The sequence below is a fragment of the Balaenoptera musculus genome, chromosome 19 (assembly GCF_009873245.2).
Source record: "Balaenoptera musculus isolate JJ_BM4_2016_0621 chromosome 19, mBalMus1.pri.v3, whole genome shotgun sequence".
In the NCBI taxonomy this organism is placed as follows: domain Eukaryota; kingdom Metazoa; phylum Chordata; class Mammalia; order Artiodactyla; family Balaenopteridae; genus Balaenoptera; species Balaenoptera musculus.
In genome coordinates this window covers 40344123-40363763 of record NC_045803.1, presented here as the reverse complement: position 1 = coordinate 40363763, position 19641 = coordinate 40344123, and the positions used below count along the sequence as shown (strand labels likewise).

Below are 19641 nucleotides of genomic sequence, written 5' to 3'. Positions count from 1 at the left end.
GTTCTAGTGTCTGGTGACTCTCTGACTTCTGCAGTTAGAAATGGTCCCACCTTGGTGACAGTGACACTGCACTGTGACCAGGCTCCCCTCCACCACTGTAGCCCGAAGCACCCTTGGTCCCACTTAACGTCCAGGCTCTTCATGAGGGATTTGCCCACTGCTGCCATAAGCAGCATGAGAGGCTTGGGAAAGGCTTCAGACAGCCTCCTCCCACCTCGGCTCCAGGAATAGGGAGGCCCTCGTGGCGTGCACAGACCAGATACCAGTAAGAGCCTCATCAGCAACATGGAGCCAGAGAAGCTGGCCGTGATCTGAGGAGAACAAGAGGATGTGAGGGGTGTACAAAAACCCTACAGGCTGAAGAGAGAGACAGTCTTGCAAGTAGCTGTAGGGTCAGCTCAGGCTGCCATAACAGGACCCACCGACCGGGTAGCTTAAACAATAGAATTTTATTTTCTGACAGTTCTGGAGGCTGGATGTTCAACATCAAGGTGCCCACAGGGTTGATGCCCGACGAGGCCGCTCTTCCTGACTTGCAGATGGCCGCCTTCTCGCTGTGTCCTCGCTTGGCCTGTGTGTACACATGGAGAGAGAGACAGAGGCAGAGAGACAGCCAGCTCTGGTGTCCTACAGGATAGGGCCTCGGCCTCATGACCTCAGTTAACCTTAAATACCACCTGAAAGGCCCCATCTCCAAGGGCAGTCTCATTGGGGGTCAGGGCTTCATTATGTGAATTCGGGGGGTGGAGGCAAATTCAGTCTACAGCAGTGAGAGAGAAAAAAGTCCACATTTGGGTGATGGAGGAGGCAGGGAAAGTGGGTCTGAGGCCCCAGTTTGAGCAGTTATTCTTTCTGTCACCTTGAGGGCTCCGCTGCTCCGCCTACATATATAAGGTGTGCTGAGTTCCTCGCGTGGGGCAGGGAGAAACACACAGTCCTTCCCGGCGCCCCTCTGAGCCGCTGTTTCTCAGTTGGCAGAATGGAGGGGGCCATTCTCACCTCGCAGAATTTGCTCTGACAGTTAGGAGTGAAGGTTTCGTGAACATCTTAAGGAGCTGGAGTTGCCTCGGGGCGGCCGTCCTCGCTCCTCCCCTACCTGGTGTCGGCACAGAGCTCGGGACATAGTCAGGCGGCAGATACGGGTGGGCTGATCAGTGGGGCCAGGAGGCAACAGGAGGATGAACCATGTGCGAGTTGAGCTGGAGGCCCTCCGCCCATCCTGAGCCAGAACACTTCAGCCTCTGCCTGCGGGGGGAGAAGTGTGATGAGAGCAAACAGCCAGCGTGGGGCTGAGGAAAGACAGTGAGCTTTGGGGTGGATCCATGGGTTCAAAACCCAGCCCTCCAACATTTTCTGGATGCGCAATGTGGGACCAGTTAGTAGTGCCAAGCTGTGACCCAGTGACTCAGTCTCCCTAAGGTGGGAGTGCCATCCCTTCCTTGGTGGAGATGAGGACCAGGGTCCAAAATGTTTAATGTGTGGATGGGTCTCAATTCACGGTAGCTAGTGCTGTTGAGATATGGATCTGCCACAGGGGCCAATGGACGTTCAGAGCATTCGAGAATTAATAACTCCCGCCCCTTTCACCACTTCTCTCTGGGTCGGGGCTGTAACCCAGTGGCCCCCTGATGATGGGAGAGTAGCTGTCCCTGCCACAGTCCCTCCCTAAGTCACACACTTCACCTGAGTCCCCCCATCAATGACCCTCCCCTGGGCATTCCCTCCTGGGCTGGTTCTTAAGCTGCGGATGATGGAGAATCACAGTCCTTTATCCTCAACCACACTCTTGATGGGAGGGTGTTTAAATTTGACCGATGGCTTAATATTTTGTCCTCAAGAGGAGGCAGCCTCTCTGAAGGCCCCTCCAGCTATGCATCATTGTAATGGCCCCTCTCGGAAGCTCCTGGAAGTCATCTGGAGAAAAACAGCCCCTTCTTCCAACCTTGGACTTCTCCGCCCATGCCATTGGTTTCTGACAAGCCCTCCTGATTTCTGCTTTCCTCCCGGCCCTGCCCGAGGTGCCCGGGGCTCCCCAAGGCCCTGGTAATGCTCTGATGGCTGCTCAGTTACTCCATCATCCTCTCTTGGTTACTCTTCCTCCCTCATCATTATTCTCGCAGGACCACGGCTGTGGGTGCATGAACTCCTCTGGGCTGAGGCCCAGAGACGCTGCTGGATTTATGGATGTGCTTAATGGCGTTCACCGTCAGATTCCCCTGGGCAGCATCAGGATGTCCTCGGCCATCTGGGGGTTCCGGCTGGCCTTTTAGTTGTATTCAAACTAAGTTTTATCGAGCACCCACTGCCGGCTGTAGCTGCTCCGGGCGGTGGGTCTGCGCTTTATGACTTACCAAATCTACTCTTCATCATATGCATAATAAGCATCCCCCATTCATTTAGTCCACATGTGGATGGGGTATCTACTCTATAGCATGAACTACACAAGGGCTGTGTACTTCCTAGTGTTAATAAAATATAAACGGTCCCTGCCTCGCACAGGCTTATGTGGAAAAAGAAACAAGACACATTATCTCATTCGGCGAATGAGAAAGGAAGGTGTTTTGGGACCCCAGAAGGGGAGACGTTGGGTCCAGCAGGACAAGAGTTGGGAGGGTGAGGAGGGGAAAAGTTGGGCTTCCTAGAGTAGGTATTTCCCAGGCTGTGTCTTGAAGGTTCCATAGGACCCGGACAAGCAAACGATGGTACAGGGAGGAAGGGTGAGCAGGCAGAGGTGAAAGCATGGGCAGAGAGTGCCTTACTCTTACAAAGGTTAAGACCAGGGGCTGGCAGCTGCCGTGGTCCTCAACATAGTGTCTGCCCCAAAGTCCTCATTTTATTTATTCCCATTCTTAGAGGAAAACTAATGTTTGAAGACCCGCTTGAACCCAAAGCCTCAGCTGCTCCATCTGTAAAGTTACGGAAGTGAACTTGTTCATTTATGCTATTCTCACGAGTTTGGACCAGCTACATGATTTTGAATTCCAGGAGCTGAGCTCAGCTTTGATGTTTATTATGTGTTTTCTTCCCGAGCATGTGCTCGAGCTGATTTGGCTACTGAAGGTTGGGGTTGGTGGGACTTCTTGGCTTCAGGGGCCAGTTTGGGGGAGAGAAGAATCTTTCTCCATCCCAAGCCACCGCAGCCCCACGTGAGGCATATAAATGCTGATGGAGATGTAATTCACTTCTTGTTGGTCAGTGTTGCCGAGGAAGCCAGGATGTTGCTCTGCCAGGCTTCTCCAAAGAGAGAGGGGTGGGTGGTCTCTCTCTCTAGCCCAGGACAACCGTGCCCACCAAGGAATTGCCCTCCCTTAAAAGACCCAGTCTGTGTATTTGTAAAAATCCCTTTCCAGTCACCACCTTTTCTTTCCTCTTCTTTCTTGTTGTACAACTTTTCTCAAGTAAAGCCCGAGGCTTGAAGTGGGTTAAAGCAGAGCTTTCAAAGCCTCAGTGACTCAGGCTGCAGGAGGCTTTCAGAGACATCCCGGCAGAATCTGGTCTGGCTGACTGCCCAGGGCTTGGTCCTCTCTGAGCCCTGACCTGAGGACTGCAGGACCCTCACTGGGCTTGGGATCCATCCCCGCGCTTGGCGAGTCACTGTCTGAAGCAGGCCTATTAGCGAGAAGTGCCTCTGGTGCCGTGGCCCTGTCCGCCCACGGGGGCCCCCTCCTCAGACCTCCTCCGCATTAGCCTTGGCTGGCTCTCGGGTGGTGAGAGCAGCCGTACCTTGTGCTCTGACACTTGCCTCCTGCCGCAGGTCCCCGGATCACGGAACCCGAGCGCTGTCCTTCTTTTCCAGAGGCTTGGGCCGCTCCCCTCTCTCCAGTGCATTTTTCCACTGCGGCCTCTTGTTCTCTATTTAGCTCTGAGCACAGTCTTCCGGCGTAGTGCAGACAGACTGCAACCCACCCCATCACATCTCTGTCCTCCTTTCCCGCAGGGCCCAACAGAGTGGCAAATCAGTGACTGAAAGGGCTGATGCATTATGAGTGTCGTAGATTGATCAGTCCCAAGGCTTCACTCCCTCCTTGTGATAGGATTATACACCCACACCCCTTGCCCTAGGACTTTTTTTTTTTTTTTTGAATTCCTACTAATTTCTTTTTTTTTTTTTCACACACACACACTGTATTTTATTTTTACAAGAGATAAATAAACTGACACCAAGCATTGTAAATGGATGACCACAACAAAAGCAACAATGATTGCATTTACCAAACACGAAACACACTCATACTGTCATAATATTGACATTCAGTCCAGTAATCCTCCACTGTAACAGCTCCTTTACTTTGCAGTGAAAATTGGTTTGTATATTTTTTGCCTCTGAGTCCTTGTGGGATTTTTTTTTTATTATAATTTTTGTGACTTTCTGTTTGCCCTAGGACTTTGTAGTGTCTTTCTACAGAGAAGGTGGAGTATTTATCTCTACTCCATTGGCTCTGGGTGTGGTAATGGGCTGTTAGCCAATAAAATGCTAGTAGATGCACAAAAGCAGAGTCGTACTTGTGTAATTTTGCCCAGACTTGCATTTCTGCCATTTGCTAGGAGAAGGGACTGCCCAGATGAGTTGCTGGTCCTGGAGAGAGATGTGGAGCAGACCCGAGCTCGCCCCACACCCCACAAAGACAGAAGTAGAGCATCCCCTGAAATCTACATACCTTAGAGTAATAAATATTTTTGTACCGCTGGGGGTTGGGAGTTTTCTGTTATGCACAGCAGCTTTGCAGAAGACCATCTGACTGTCATAAAGGATCAACTTGATGCAGGGGTTGCATCATTTTCTAGTTCTATCAGATCCTATGTACGAACACAGTAGGAAAGCCCGAGTTTTCTGAATGGAGATGGAGGTAGGGAGGATGAACTCTGCTTCATCACTCACTGTGCTTGGTTGATACTCTGCTCCCGGTCTGGGTCTGGTGGAATCTACCGCTGTGTTATAGCCCAGATTCGTGTGTGGAACCTCTCAATTTTTAAATTTTTTTTAAAATTAATTAATTAATTAATTTATTTTTGGCTGTGTTGGGTCTTCGTTTCTGTGTGAGGGCTTTCTCTAGTTGCGGCAAGCGGGGGCCACTCTTCATCGCGGTGCGCGGGCCTCTCACTATCGCGGCCTCTCTTGTTGCGGAGCACAGGCTCCAGACGCACAGGCTCAGTAGCTGTGGCTCACGGGCCCAGTTGCTCCGCGGCATGTGGGATCCTCCCAGACCAGGGCTCGAACCTGTGTCCCCTGCATTGGCAGGCGGATTCTCAACCACTGCGCCACCAGGGAAGCCCTCAATTTTTAAGTATTGAATCAAATTCGTATACCACTCTGCAGGCAAAACAAAAACGCTTCTGACCAGCCCGTGGATTGCCAATTTACAGCCTCTGGTTCATCCACCCCAAAAGTACCCCTCCTCTGAACCCTTGGCATTGGCTAAAATTCTCATGGAAGGATCCAAGAATGCAGAACAGCAGTCAGCCTAATGGTATAGCCTGTTCTCTGGATGGTGTTCCTTTGGTGCTGCTGAAATAGTTCAGGTCTGCCGGGAGAAGAGCACTGGACCGAGAACCCTGAGTTGTGAGTTTGAGTCGGAATCCTTCTGCTAGCTTGACTTGCTGTGGGACATGGAGCGAGTCACTTTCTCTCTGTGGGCCTTAGTTTTCCTATCTGTGTAATGACTTTACCACTTAGAAGCTGAGAAGCTGGGAATGAATTACTTAACCTCTCAAGCGTTAGCATGCTCATCTGGGAAATGGGATCCCACTGCTCACCTGACCGAGCTGAACAAGGACCCAAGGACCGAATCCGGTATTAACAGAGGCTATGAGCGCGCTGCGCAGCACACACAGTCCACTGGCTGTTCACTGTGGCTCCTGCTGCCGCCGGTTATTAACAAGAACAATAATGAATGAAAAACATGGTCTGGGATTCTCTGCTCCCAGTCTGGGTCCGGTGGAATCTACCGCTGTGTTATAGCCCAGATTTGTGTGTGGAATCTCTCTACTAGGAGCTGGGGCAAAAGTTGGCACACAGATTTCTGGACCAGTTACCTTAATTCGAGCGGAAATGCACTCTTCTTATTTCCTCTCTGTCTAGTCCGAGCTCCTGCTACCTCCTCTCATTTCCCTGCCCAACCCCTTGATGCTCCTTGGTAGGCGTTCCCTTTACTGTTGATTTCTTTGCTGACAGCCCGTTTGCATCCCGGTCCCTCACACTCGGCCCTGAGCACCTGCCTTCCACAGATTGGCTCTCCTTGACTGCCTCCCTGCAAGGTGCGCTGCAAGGGTTTTCGTGCTGAGATGCGAGACCCTTCCCATCTGCCAGCCCGCTGCTCATGTGAGTTTCTAAACCCTGTAGCACCCAGGTCTCTTTCCCCAGGCCAGGACCAATAGTAAACAAACGGATCAGAACACTGCCCCAGACACCAGAGAGCCTAGGGGACGTGGTGAAGGTGGTGTAACATTTGATTCAAAGCCATGTCATGGATTAGCAGGTCCTCTCTGGAATCAGGGGACAGAAACTTGCTTCAGACTATCTTGAAAGAAAAAAATAATTGATTCATGTAACTTGGAAGTTCACGGGTTGAGCCCGGGCCTCTCAGACGTTGTCCCCTGTCTCTCCCCACCCCCACCCCAGTGCCTTCTTGGTGCTGCTGGACTGGTGTGCTCCCTGCCTTTAGAGGATGTGACTGGTAGTGGTAGAAGCCCAAACGGGAACAGGGCTGCCCTTCACTTCCAAGGAAGGATTCTGATTGGCTTCCCTTGGACCAATCACTGTCGCTGGGGGATGAAGAAGCAAGTTTGGCCGAGCCTGGCTGTAAGCCCATCACTGCAGCAAGTGTGTGTGAGGTGTACCGTCCCAAACATTTGCTCTAGAACCCCAAGCAAGGGGGTGGGGTGTGGCTCTCCAAAGGAGATGAGCTGGGCCGCCCACGAATACTTGGCCTGTCCTGTCCAGGATGTTGTGCAAAAGCCTCAAGTCACTTCTCTTGGTTCTTTGTAGATCTCCCATGACAACTCTGGGTGGGGGAAAGTGCCAGCAGGCTCTCTACTGTAGGAAGGTCTAGTGTACACTGTCAAGGGGAAAGGGGAACTGGTTGGATTCTCTGCACCGGTGACAGCTGGGATGCTGAAAGGATTACACGTGGGCTTGCATAAGAGCAGAATTGTCTGACATGCACGTATAGAAAGCAGAGGCTGGGTATTGTATAATATATTGGGCCCACTTGCATTTAGATGGCAGGGAAAGGGTCCCTGCTCCTACATGGGAGTTGGTCCGCCTGCAGCCCATCCTTGCGTCTGGTCTGGCTCCCCACCCCATCACCTCCCTGACTCCTCTAGTTTGGGCCTCCTCTGGGCCCATCTGGACCCAGTTCTTCTCTTTGCCCTCCCAATCCTGCCGGCTCCCTCCTTTCCACGTCCCATGGAGCTGCGGGTGCAGGTCTTACTGCGTTCCCTGCCTGCAAACCTCTGCCCGTTCTTATTACCCAACAGAATAAAGTCTCAGCACCTTTGTTATACACGATCCTTCCTAAGCTCACTTTTGTCCTCTGCTCCAGACTGAAAAAGCACAGGTGGGAGTCCAGTTGGCCTAGATTTGAGTCTTGTTGCTGCCTTCTAATACCCAAGTAATTTTGGACTTGACATTCACTCTCTCTGAGGCTCAGACTCCTGTAAAATGGAGTTGAAATCCTTCTCTTCCTCTCTTTCCTTCCCGCCTCTGCCTTCCACCAGCTCTCTCTCTCTTTTGTCCACTCTCTCTCCCCCACCTTTCTCTCTCTGTCCCTCCATCTCTCTCCCTTCTTCCCACTCCTGCTTTCTGTCACTTTCTCCCTCCCCTGCACACACACCTTGCAGTGAGCCGTGAGGACTGAGTGATGTCTCGTGCAGATAGAGCACCCAGAGCAGCACAGGTACAGAGCCTGTCCTCAGTGCCTGCCTGTTGCCTCGTGTTCTCCACTGCATGTACCCTTGTTGTATAATAAGGAATTTATCCGGCCTTTATCCTGGGTTGCTGGCATAGAGCTTCTGAAACGAATTTCTCAAGTGGTGGGAGTACCTTTGTAATTCATGAGCCCCTTAAATTAAACCTAAGTTATGCTAATGAGATGAGTTGACTCAGTATGCAGATGGGTCCCCAGAAAGACCACCTGCATGATTAGAGGGTTGGAGCTTTGAACCAGCCTGCCCTCCGGGCTGTGGCGGGGGGGGGCTGGAGACTGAGTTAGTAATCATCCCTCTGTAACGAAACGCCAATAAAAATGCTGGACACTGAAGCTCGGTGGAGCTTCCCGGTTGCTGAGCCCGTCCATGTGCCTGGAGGGTGACAATCCTGACTCCCACAGGGAGAGGACGTGGGGGCTCAGCATTTGGGTCCTTCCCATCCCAGACCTGTCTGGTGTGTTTCACTATTAGGCTGGTCCTGATCTGTATCTTTTATAATAAAACTCTAATAATGAGTAGAGCACTTTCCTGAGTTCTGTGAGCTGTTGTAGTGAATTATCAAAGGGGGACATAGGAACCTCCCCCCCAATTTGAAACCAGTTGGGCAGAAGCATGGGTGGCCTGGGGACCCCACTTGTAGCTGGTGTCTGAAGTGAGAGCAAGTCTTGTCAGGAGGCCTCCTTAACTTGTGGCGTCTGCACTAACTGGGTGGGTAGTGCCAGCATCCAATTGCAGTTCACTGGTTGACGTTGAAACAGAGCAACCTTCTACCGGGCTGTACTTCTCTGTGGGCTCTTCTCCTGTGACATCTCTTTCTGTCTGGATTGTTCTTCTGTTTCTCACTGGATCAGAAACTCCTATTCACCCTGCAAAACTCACACGAGATGCCCAGCTCTCAGAGGCTTTCTCCCTCAACTTGTTGGAATGGAAAATCCCAAATACGTGCAATTAGAGAAAATAATACAACCAACTCACACACTTATTGCCAGCTTCAGCAGGCACCCGCTTCCTGCTCTCCTTGCTTCCTCTCTTCCATCCTTACCCCTCAGCATTCCGAGGTTCTTCACGGTCTCTGCAGAGAGGTCCGAGGTGCCTGCTGAGGTCAAGGAACTGAAGACTTGTCCGAGGCCATCCTCCAGGGAGCACAGCAGACCTGGGATGTAGCTGCCTTGCATCAGTGACTTGTATGCAGAGGGAAATGAAACACACTTACATAAAAGCTGGATTGGCACGACAAGCAAATTTACAGAGAACTGCGTATCATTTGAAATAATAAGACCAACCTTGTTTGGAAGGCAGCAGATGGGAAAGAGCACACGTCTTCTCAACCAGCATTTGGGTTTATCTGAGAGCCCCATGTTAATTCAGTTCACCAAATATTTTTCCAGGAGCAGTGGTGTGGGCTGGATGGTAGCTAGGACCCGGTCATGCGTGGGGGAGCAAGGGTGGGGTGGGGAGGAAGGTGGTGCTGGGACTTTCCGACATGTTCTCTCTTCTTTAAAGATTTTTACCCCACCCTTTCTCCTCTCCTCCCTCCCCCATTCCTCCCTTTCTAAACTGCCTGCGGAGCTCTGGCATTGTGCAGAAGGCTGGGCTTGTGGTGGTGGTGATGATGGTAAAGATCACAAGAATACATATAATAACGGGCACTTACATAGGGCTTATCATGTAGCAGGCACAGTTGCCAGGGTTTTACACGCATTCCTTCAGTGAATTCGTACACCAACCCATCAGCTGATGGTCAGTTATCATCTGTTTAACAGATGGTGAAACTGAACAACAGAGAAGTTAAATCACTTGTCCAAAGTCACACAGCTCCTAGACATGCAGAAAGGAATAAGACACACGGCTGCCAGCTTGTGTGGGCTCCCACAAGGATAGTTTTTGAGCATCAAATAGAATAATACAGTATTTATGAGTTCATGGTTGATAGTAGTCCAGGAGAGACGGGGGGGGGGGAGGCGTGGCGGAGAGAGGAGAAGAGAGAAACACTTCACAGCAGAATGCCAACAATCAGCATAGAAGGAATGAGAAAGTTACCAATTTGCGACCTCCAGTGCAAGGCCCCCAAGGGATGCTGAGACCGTTGGGTGAAAGGCATTGGGGAGCAGGATATTAATATGATTCCAGAGGATCAGCCCACAGATTAACTACAAATTACAGTGGGAAAGATGGGCCTTTATGGTGAAAATAGTAGTCACCACCTTAACTGATGATCAAACCTAGTGTCTCTAAGAGAGGGAAGTCCTGACGTTACGGGCCTCCTGATGTGATACAGTGAGAAGTCGATGACATCATCTACTAATATTCTTGCCAAAAATGTTTACTCTGAATCGAATCATGACGAAGCAAGTAGAAAAATGCACAATGTGGGGCTTTCTACAAGGCTACTGGCCTGGACCTTTCAGACAAAAAAGAAAGCCATTGCCTGTGAGAAACAACAGAAAGGCTATAGTTGTGTGTGTATGTGTGTGTATGTACGTATGTGTGTGGTTGCGAGTATTTGTGTATATATGCATGTGTGTGGATGTGTACACATGTATGTGTGAGGGTGTGTTTATGTGTGGCTGTGTATATGTGTACATGTATGTGTGTATACATGTGTATACAGGTATGTATAGATGTATGTGTGTGGGTGTGTATATATATACATCCGTGTGTGTATGTGGTGTGTATGGATGTGTTGCATGTCTGTCTCTCTGTGCCTTTTTTTTTTCCCATACTTAAAATATTTAATTGATTCTGAAGCTAAGAGAAAACATCTATACATTATAAAGTGTTAAGTCAAATGATTCTCAGTCACTTAGATAAAATCTCATGGGAATCAAGTGATGAGATTAATTCCAACTGATGGAAAGTTGAGACTTTGGGATCAAAGCAACAACTGAGTCGGGTTAACTCCTTCTTACTTCTTTGACTCCACAACTTCGCATGCCCACTATGCGCCAGGTCCGTGTTCACGTGGAAAGAGCAGTGAATGGGACTTTACGAGCTGGTAGAGAAGGATGGTGCTGAAGAAGCAGTCTGGGGCAGTAGAGGAAGCGCGGGGAACCGAGGGGAGCAGCAAGCACGTCTAGTGTCGGGAGAGACCCCTCTGCTGACCCTGGTGGACGGGCAGAGGCAAGGAGGGGAAGGGCAGGCTCTCAGGTGGGGCACAGGCGCGAGAGGAGCAGCTAGGATGACGGGAGCGCACAGGGAGCGTGCCAGCCAGGGAGCCGGGAGGGAAAGGTGCAGTGTCCAGGCTTGATTCTGGGCTCAAGGGGCAGCCTGAGAGGATGTGGAGCAGGAGAAGGGCAGCATCCACTGGAGCTGGACCGCTCAGCAGCGGCTGTGCAGGATGAACCAGGTCGAGAGGGCGAAAAGCAGAGACCGGCTTCCAATTTACTGTACCCGCGAGCCAACGGGGAAGGGGTAAGGAGGGCCTGCGTTAACACGGCGGCATTGGGAAGAGAGAAGAGGAGGTGAGTGAGGGCCGGCTGAAACAGTAAATCCAGCTAAACTTGGCAATTCATAAATAACTTGAATATACAGAAACAAGCTTGGTGGGGTGGGGTACTGCAAGCCCAGGGCTGGGACGCCAGGAGGCTGAGGAAACGGGGGGCGGCACTCACATAGCAGACGGCGGCCAGCTCCTGCCGCATGCAGGCCTTTTCTACCAGACCCTGGGCCTTGGCCGGGCTGACGCCACGGTCCTAAACTGTAAACTTGGTCCCCATCAGGTTGGACCTGAGTTTGCCAATATAACTTTCCCCTTCACAAGATAAATCTGTTGTATCAGTGGAGATAAGGTAGTAGGATGTTTTGCTCTTTTTCCGCTTTCTACCTTCCGATTTTCATCCTTTTCCAAGTGCACATAGTAGGTGGGGAAAAGCCCCTGATCCATTCCTTTTTTATCCCGAGTTATCCGACACTTCGCTGTGACACCTCGAGGGGCAGGACTGTATGCGAAGCCCTCTAAATTCTCTGTTTCTCCCAGCTGGTTATCAGTGTCCTGGGCTGCAGTTCCAGAAGCTCCTGTATCTGTGGTTGGCTTCTGGCTGGATGCAGAACTGGGTCTCTCTGCCTCTGAATACGACCAATGAGATCTTAGTTTTTTCCCTTGTCCTTCCTCCCCATCACTCTCCTCCTCATCAAAGTTCAAACTCCCTGAGATACCATGTTTCTGGAGAATCTCCTGAAGATCTGGCTTGGAAGCGGGGTCCCAAGTGCTATCTCCATCAGCACTTCCTTCAGTATCCTCCTCCCTGGCAGAAGATCCTACTGAGAGAACGTGAAGTCTGGTTTCCACGTCTTGAGCATCTGGCTTCAGGAGGGCAGCGGGACCGTCACTGCCATGCAGGATGACACCGCTGGGCGGGGCGTGAGGTTCCACCAGCGGAGCGTGCCCCTCGCTTCCCCTCGGCTTTGACCCACGTGGCCGGGCTTCCGGGTTCGGCTGCGCCACGAGTGGCTCCGGGCGCTTCTTCCTCTGCTTCTTCTCCAGCAGCGCTGTCTGATTATCCAGTTTCAGCTGCCGGAGCTTCATGCTCTCATCCTCAAAGGCACTGTCCCCGCGGGGCCCTGGGCGGTAGCGCGACACCTCCATCCCGCTGCCCCGAGAGCAGCGACCTTGTCCACACCCGCGCTGGGGGCCAGCCTTGCCTGGCCTGGTCAGTGCCTTTTAAACTTCAGCATGCATGCAAACCACCTGGCGACCTTGTTAAAAGGCAGATTTTGATTCAGAAGGTGGGGGGGTTGGGCTGAGCCTCTGCATTTCTAACAGTACCTGAGGTGATGCGATGCTGTTGGTCTGATAACTGCAGTTTGAAGTAATGGGAGTCTAGATTAAACGAGGTCAGAGAGCATCCCCACCTAACACGACGCGTGAACCTTTGTTGGTTTTAGACTCAAAGAAAGAAACAAAACGGTTTACAAAGGACACTCTAGCTTCCCCAAAGGAACAATTGGGGAAATTTGAATACGTGTTACATATTAGATAAAATTATAAACTGATTGTCAATTTTTCTTATATGATTGTATAGGAGAATGTCCTTTTTCTTAGGAGATATAGGCTGAAATACTTTCAAATGGTTTACACACCACACACTTGCACACACACACATATAAAGAAAATGTGTAAAATAATCATTAGTGATCAAATGAAGGGAATTCATTGTCCTTTAATTTTTCTGTAGGATTGAACATTTTCAAAAAAAAAGAGACTTGGGGAAAATGAGGCTGGAAATAAGAAATGACCCTGTGGGTTGCCGTGAGGTCGGAGCAGGTGTGTCTTGAGCTCAGATGGTGAACCTGGGGGCGGGTGGTCTCAGAATGCAGCTCCTGCCTCCCCACTTTATCTCACAAGCTAAGGGGGGGCCCATGAAGGACTCCAGAAATTCCTGGTGCCGAGCCTTTTGGGGACCCCCTATTACGTAAATGGGTTTGCTTCTCAGCTACCTGCAGGCTTAGGCGTCCGTCGCCTGGGGTCTAAGTCTGTTACTTCTTCACTTGTTTTCTTGCTTCCAGTGTTGCGTCGCTTTTGTCTCCTTGCTCATTTTCTTCATGTGTGTTGGTTTATTTTGTTCTATTTTTTAATTAAAAAGACCTTTATTTTTAGAGCAGTTTTAGGTTCATAACAAACCTAGGAGGAAAGCACAGAGCTTCACCCTCACCCCCGTCCACAGCTGCCTCCATCATCAGTACCCCCCACCTGCTACAACTGATGCACCTCCATCGGGACATCATCACCTTCAGTCCATAGTTTATATCAGGGTGCATTCTTGGTGTTGTGCTTTTATTTTACTGTCAAAATCCTTTCACTGGGATTTTGGAAGGGAGAAAAAGTAAATATTGGTGTAAAACTCACCTTCTTTCCCAGAAATCGCCTCCTTTTTTCCATGAAAGTTTTCTTCTCTGTCCCTGGCCCTGTTGTAGCCTCACTTGTGCAGGAAAGTCTTGCCTTTGCCGGGCATTTGGAGGCTCAGGGAGGCTGAGGCAGTACCTGGGCTCCCTCTGGATCCCAGGAACGGGGCAAGGGCTGCCCGCAGTGCAGAGTGAGGGCACCACCTCCCACATTCTGTGCTCACAATGCAGCCTCCTCCCTCCGGCTTGGGCCCTGGTTCCCTTGTCCCACTGGTATGGATTGGACATTTGTGAGTTACGTTTCTGTGTTGAAATTAATTGGCATGTGCCCAGAGGGGAAAACAAAACACCAGTGAGGAGTGCAAGCTCCGTGGCTGGCTCCCACTTTGGCAGGGAAACACCAGTTTTTCTGTGGACGCTGCAAAGTCTTTCCTCCTTTGAAGTGGGCTTTCTGCTCCATGAAATATTTAATGAAGACGTGTTGCAGATAAGGCTTGAGACACCTCTGAATCTATCGGCTTCCCTTCTAAAGCGTGCTGCCCCCGGTTCTGTAACAAAGAGCCAGATGTGCTGGGAGCACCGGCTGGTGCTTTGGAGGCCCCGGAGAGGCGGGTTCTCTCCTCTCGGTCAGGTCGGCGCTGACCTTTCCAGAACCCACCGCCCAGCGCTGCATTGACCCGGCTCTCAGGCATCCACGTCATCTCTGCAGAAGCGGCCTCCAGCCTCATGATCTCTAGGATGAAACATTCCTTCCTGCTGTCTGCCCTCGATTTGCCCCACTTTGGACTCGAGAGCCTTTGTTCTTTCACCCTTAGTGGGCAGAACAGAGACGTTCCCTGTCTTTGTGATCCTTCCGTTTACAGTTTTACCCAATCCCATGTAAGTGCTTCTCACTCAGCTGGTTCTGAAATACATAAAGCCTCCCCTCCCTTTTGTCCTGTAAGCCACTTCATGTTGTTCCTTAACTACTTCCTCTTCAAAGGGGCGTGATTCCCTATCTCCTCAAGCCCCTTCCCCATCCAGCCTTGTAGCTCACATAAAGAACCCGCTTTCTCAAACAGAAATTCAGCCACCTCACTTCCTAGCCTACAACCAGTCCTTCACTGGTTCTACCATGACGATCAGACTAAATTTTACCTTCACTCTTGCTAGGTGTTCAGGAAACACTGGTTCACTGTGTGAATCCATGTCACGTCCACTGCCTGCCTCTTGGGGCTTGAAGCCCATGACTCCCTGACTCAGACTGCACATTTGAAAATGCCAGTTTTTTTTTTTTTTTAATATTTATTTATTTATTTATTTATGGCTGCGTTGGGTCTTCGTTGCTGCGTGCATTTTTTCTCTAGTTGCTGTGAGCAGGGGCTACTCTTCCTTGCGGTGCACAGGCTTCTCATTGCGGTGGCTTCTCTTGTTGCAGAGTGTGGGCTCTAGGCACACGGGCTCAGTAGTTGTGGCACGCGGGCTCAGTAGTTGTGGTTCACGGGCTCTAGAGCGCAGGCTCAGTAGTTGTGGCACACAGGCTTAGTTACTCCAAGGCATGTGGGATCTTCCCGGACCAGGGCTTGAACCCGTGTCCCCTGCACTGGCAGGCAGTTTCTTAACCACTGCGCCACCAGGGAAGTCCTGAAAATGCTGGTTTTATTCCCCACTTTCTCACACTGTTTCACCCGTCTGTTCACTCATCCGGTATGGACTGGGTGTCTGCTGTGTGCCAAGTGCTTTCCTAGATCAGTGCTATCCAATCGAAAGACAATGTGAGCCACACATGTAATTTAGATGTTCTGGTAGCTACATTAAAAGAGGTAAAAAGAAAAAGATGAAGTTAATTTTGATAATTTATTTTATTTAACCTCCTATGTCTAAAATATTATCAATTTTAACGTGTAATCAATACAAAAATATTAATAACGATGTTTTAATTCTTTTTATCATACTAAGTCTTTGAAATCTGGTGTATATGTTACACATACAGCGCATTTCAATTAGGACCGGTCACATTTCCAGTGTTCAGTGTGGCTTGTGGCCACCGTATTAGCGCGGCTCTGGGTGATAAGATACAGCTGAGTACAGGGCATCAGACTCCCCACCTTCAGTGTGAAATAGATACCTAATAAGAACCTGCTGTCTAAAAAATAAAATAATTAAATTAGAAAAACAAAGAATCCCCACCTTTATGGAGTTTACATTCAAGTTAAAGAGACAATAAACAAGAAAACAGCATGGACTGTAGTTTCAGGCGGGCGTGCTTTCTCTGTCACTCGTCCATCTCTCGCTAAGCCAGCAGCCCCTTGAGTGCTGCCTCTCTCTGAGGTAGTGGTTAAGACCATGGGATAAAGCAGCGGTCCCCAACTTTTTTGGCACCAGGGACCGGTTTCGTGGAAGACAGTTTTTCCACGGGTGCGGGGGGCGGGGGAGGGTTCAGGCTGTAATGCCAGCGATGGCGAGCAGCACATGAAGCTTTGTGCGCTCGCCTGCCGCTCACCACCTGCTGTGTGGCCCAGTTCCTAACAGGCCGTGGACCTGTGCCGGTCTGAGGCCTGGGGGTTGGGGACCCCTGGGATAAAGGATTGAATCTCGTGTGCCCCTTGTTCTCTGTGATAGGCAGAATAATAACCCCCAGTGATGTCCGCATCCTAATCTCTGGGACCTGTGGATATGTCACCTTAAGTGACAAAAGAAGCTTTGCAGATGTGGTTAAGGTTAAGGAGCTTCGGATGGGGAAGGTGATCCTGAATTATCCAGGGGAGCCGATCTCATCACAGGAGTACTTCAAAGCAAAGTACTTCTGGCTGCAGAGAACCCGAGAGATGACATCATGAGAAGGATGCGGTCTGTGGTGCTAGCTTTTGTGATGGAGGAAGGTGGTCATGAGCCGAGGACTGCAGTGGCCTCTAGAAGCTGGCAAAGGCAAGGAAACAGGTTTCCCCTTAGAGCTGCCAGAAAGGAATGCAGCCTGCTGGCACCTTCATGTTAGCCTGTTGAGACCCACGTTGGACTTCTGACCTAGAGAATTGTGGAATTATAAATGTGTGATGTTTTAAGCCACTCAATTTGGGACAATTCGTTAGGGCAGTGACAGAAAACTAACACACTGGCTTTCGGATTAAGTGATGAATAATTCACTGTTCTGAGATTCGGAAATTAGTTATATCTACCTCGTGGGAGTTTCCAGTGGATGAAAATGAGCTAACGGCTATAAAGCACTCAGTACAGTGTCTAGGCCATCGTAAATGCGCCCTTCCTGTCAGCTAACACTACATGGACTGCTGCAGCTTCTCAGTGGGGCTGGCCTGGAGCAGGGACTCTGTCTGTGCTGGTTGAATGAACACTGAGTGACTGGCCTTCTATCACTGTCTTCCAAGACACAGTCGTCGGCTTCTTAGAGATTGTCTGCTCCGTGATTCTGCAGAGTGTGGAACCCGAGGGGATTTGCATGGCACACAGTCGAACGTGTTTCATTTGAGTCGTTATGCATTTTAATATGTATTGGAAAAATACGGCTGGCACATCGAATCCGTTATTCACAGATAAAGGACAGCAAAGTGAACCCGTTTTTAAAAAAGTGTTGTGTGAACGCTGGCTCCCATGGTGAGGGCAGTAGGTGAGTGGCTGAAAGCCTGATCTAGTCAGCTGTCTCATTCTAGAGATGGTGAGACGGAGGCTGAGGGAAGGGGGGTGGCGTGTGGGCTGCGTTGTGGCTGTGAAGCGGCCTCATCTCTCCACTCCCTGCTCCTGCTCATATCCTGCGCTGTTTTGAGTTGGGACCAGCCCTTTAAATTCCTTAGAAGCCAGTAGTCACTCTTCAGGCATGGAAAGGTTTTCAAGTGAATCTCCCTCATGTTATGGAACTAAGGGACATCCTTGGCTCAGTCTGATCCCCCCTTTACTTATCCCATCTCCAGCCAAGGACTAGGAAATGTACACACAGGACCTTCATATTAGTCCAAACTCTTTTTGGTTGTTCCAGGCTAAACTATGACTAGAGCCAGCTTGGGCAGAGGGATATTTATTGGCTCATGGGCAAGGTAAGGTTGAACAAGCAAACCACAGGAAGAATGAAGATGCAGCTGGGCTTTGGGCACTTCCCACGGCAGGGGCTCTGCCATCTCTCTGTTCCTCTTTCATTTCCACTTTCCCCTGTGAATGTCTGCCCGCTGCTCCTGGCCTTCATGTCTCAGCCTCACTTCTGCCGCTGCCAGATATCAGAGAGGGTCTGGCTTTGTTTTCTGGTTCCAATGTGAAGAATCCCAGAGACAAAGTCTATGATTGGTTGGGCTTGGGCTGAACGTCCAATCCTTGACCAATCAGATTGATTGGGCTTGAGTTCAGTGTCCAACCCTGGACCAATCAGATTGGTTGAACTTAGGTTGAATGTCTAACCCAGGACCAATCAACTGTGTTCCGTGGAGATGTTGAGGGGGCAAGGCCAAGGAAGAACATGGCTGCTTTCTCTCAAGCCACAGGATGCTGTTCTGCAAAGGTGGTGGTGTGATGTAGTGGTCAGACCTAGCCAGAGGCAACCTCTGGTCCAGCTTATGGACCTGCAAAGCTTGCTTGCATAGCTCAAACCTCTGCTTCTGCACTTACTAGTCTTTTTACCTCAGGAATATTTCCAATTTCTCTAAGCCTCAGTTCCCACATCTATAAAAGTGGAAATTTTGATACTTACTTTGTAAGATGTTATGAGGATTGTGGGAAATAACAGGTGAAAATATCTAGTACACAGTAGGGGATCAAGAAATTTTTGCTTCCTTCTTTCCCAAGTGGCCAATTTTTCTTCTGGATTTTTGCTTAGGAAGCAGGTTTCTCAGCTCATGATTGAATCCCTTATTATTTCCTCCTGTTGATTGGAAAGAAGCAAAACTAGTTCCCTCCTATAATTTCTTCTTCTAATACTGGTTTTAAAACATACTGGGTTAATGATAATTGGAGAACACCTAGGACATCAAAAAAAAATATATGTAGGTCACATTAACAGTGACTGCTGGAGTTCCTGAAATAAACATGATGGGAACTGTCTAGAGAAATGGAAATGAACATTATGTAAAATGCTAAAACGAATGGGGAGGAGATGGGGAAAGGAGGAATCTGCATCTGCTGGGAAAGTGCCTCAGGAGGTCGGCATCTGACCATGGGTCACAAGCTCATACATGGCCCAGAGTGGACTTCTACCTTCAAAAGGGTCTCAGGTCTGCTCTCCAGCAGGGTGTCTGGGTGATGGCCTTTGACACATCACAGACTTCTGAGGACTGGCCCAGGGGGATGATAAGGACATAAAGAAAGCCATCTCTCCAGGAGATGAGGAGAGCCTCATCTCTAGGTCATATAGGCCCTCTACCTGCTGGAGAAACCAATCAGATCTTGTATTTAGAGTAGGCTTGGAAAAAGGTAAAGGATTATGGCTTTGGGGTGGTAAGGCAGAGAAGAGGTCGTGAAGGAGCAGGGCAGGAAGGGAAGCACTAAAGCGAGACCCCACGCCTTCACCCAGCCGCCCATTCCTTTGTCCCTCCATCTGTCAGCCATCCATCATCTGTCCACTTGTCCATCTGCCTTGCTACATACATAATTCACTACTTCTTCTGTTGGTCTAAGGTGGGGACAAGGTTAATGAGTCAATGCTGGAGAAATGGAAATGAGTTAGACAAGGCCTTTCCTACTTCACCAAGTTCACAATCATGTATTTTGCACAATGCACAGTGAGGAAAGGACTGTACGTATAGAAATAAGAAAATAAGGGAGAATATTTAGAATACAGAGCACATACTAGAAAACCTGATCCATCAACTCAATTACCCTTGCTGGTTTTTCTTCTCCTTGAGATTTGTTCTACGAAGAGCATCCTCATTCCTCTGAGGAAATTTGCCAGATCAGCTT

At 49.7% G+C, this 19641-nt stretch overlaps 1 protein-coding gene across 1 annotated transcript in view; it reads right to left on the bottom strand.

Annotated features, from left to right (window-relative positions):
- Positions 1-12511, bottom strand: part of LOC118884619 (tubby-related protein 3-like) — a 55753-nt gene extending 43242 nt beyond the window's left edge. The window contains 2 exon segments of the mRNA XM_036832327.1: positions 11483-11749; positions 11752-12511. Coding sequence (XP_036688222.1) covers positions 11483-11749; positions 11752-12511 — 1027 coding nt within the window.
- Between the last annotated feature and the right edge of the window lie 7130 nt (positions 12512-19641).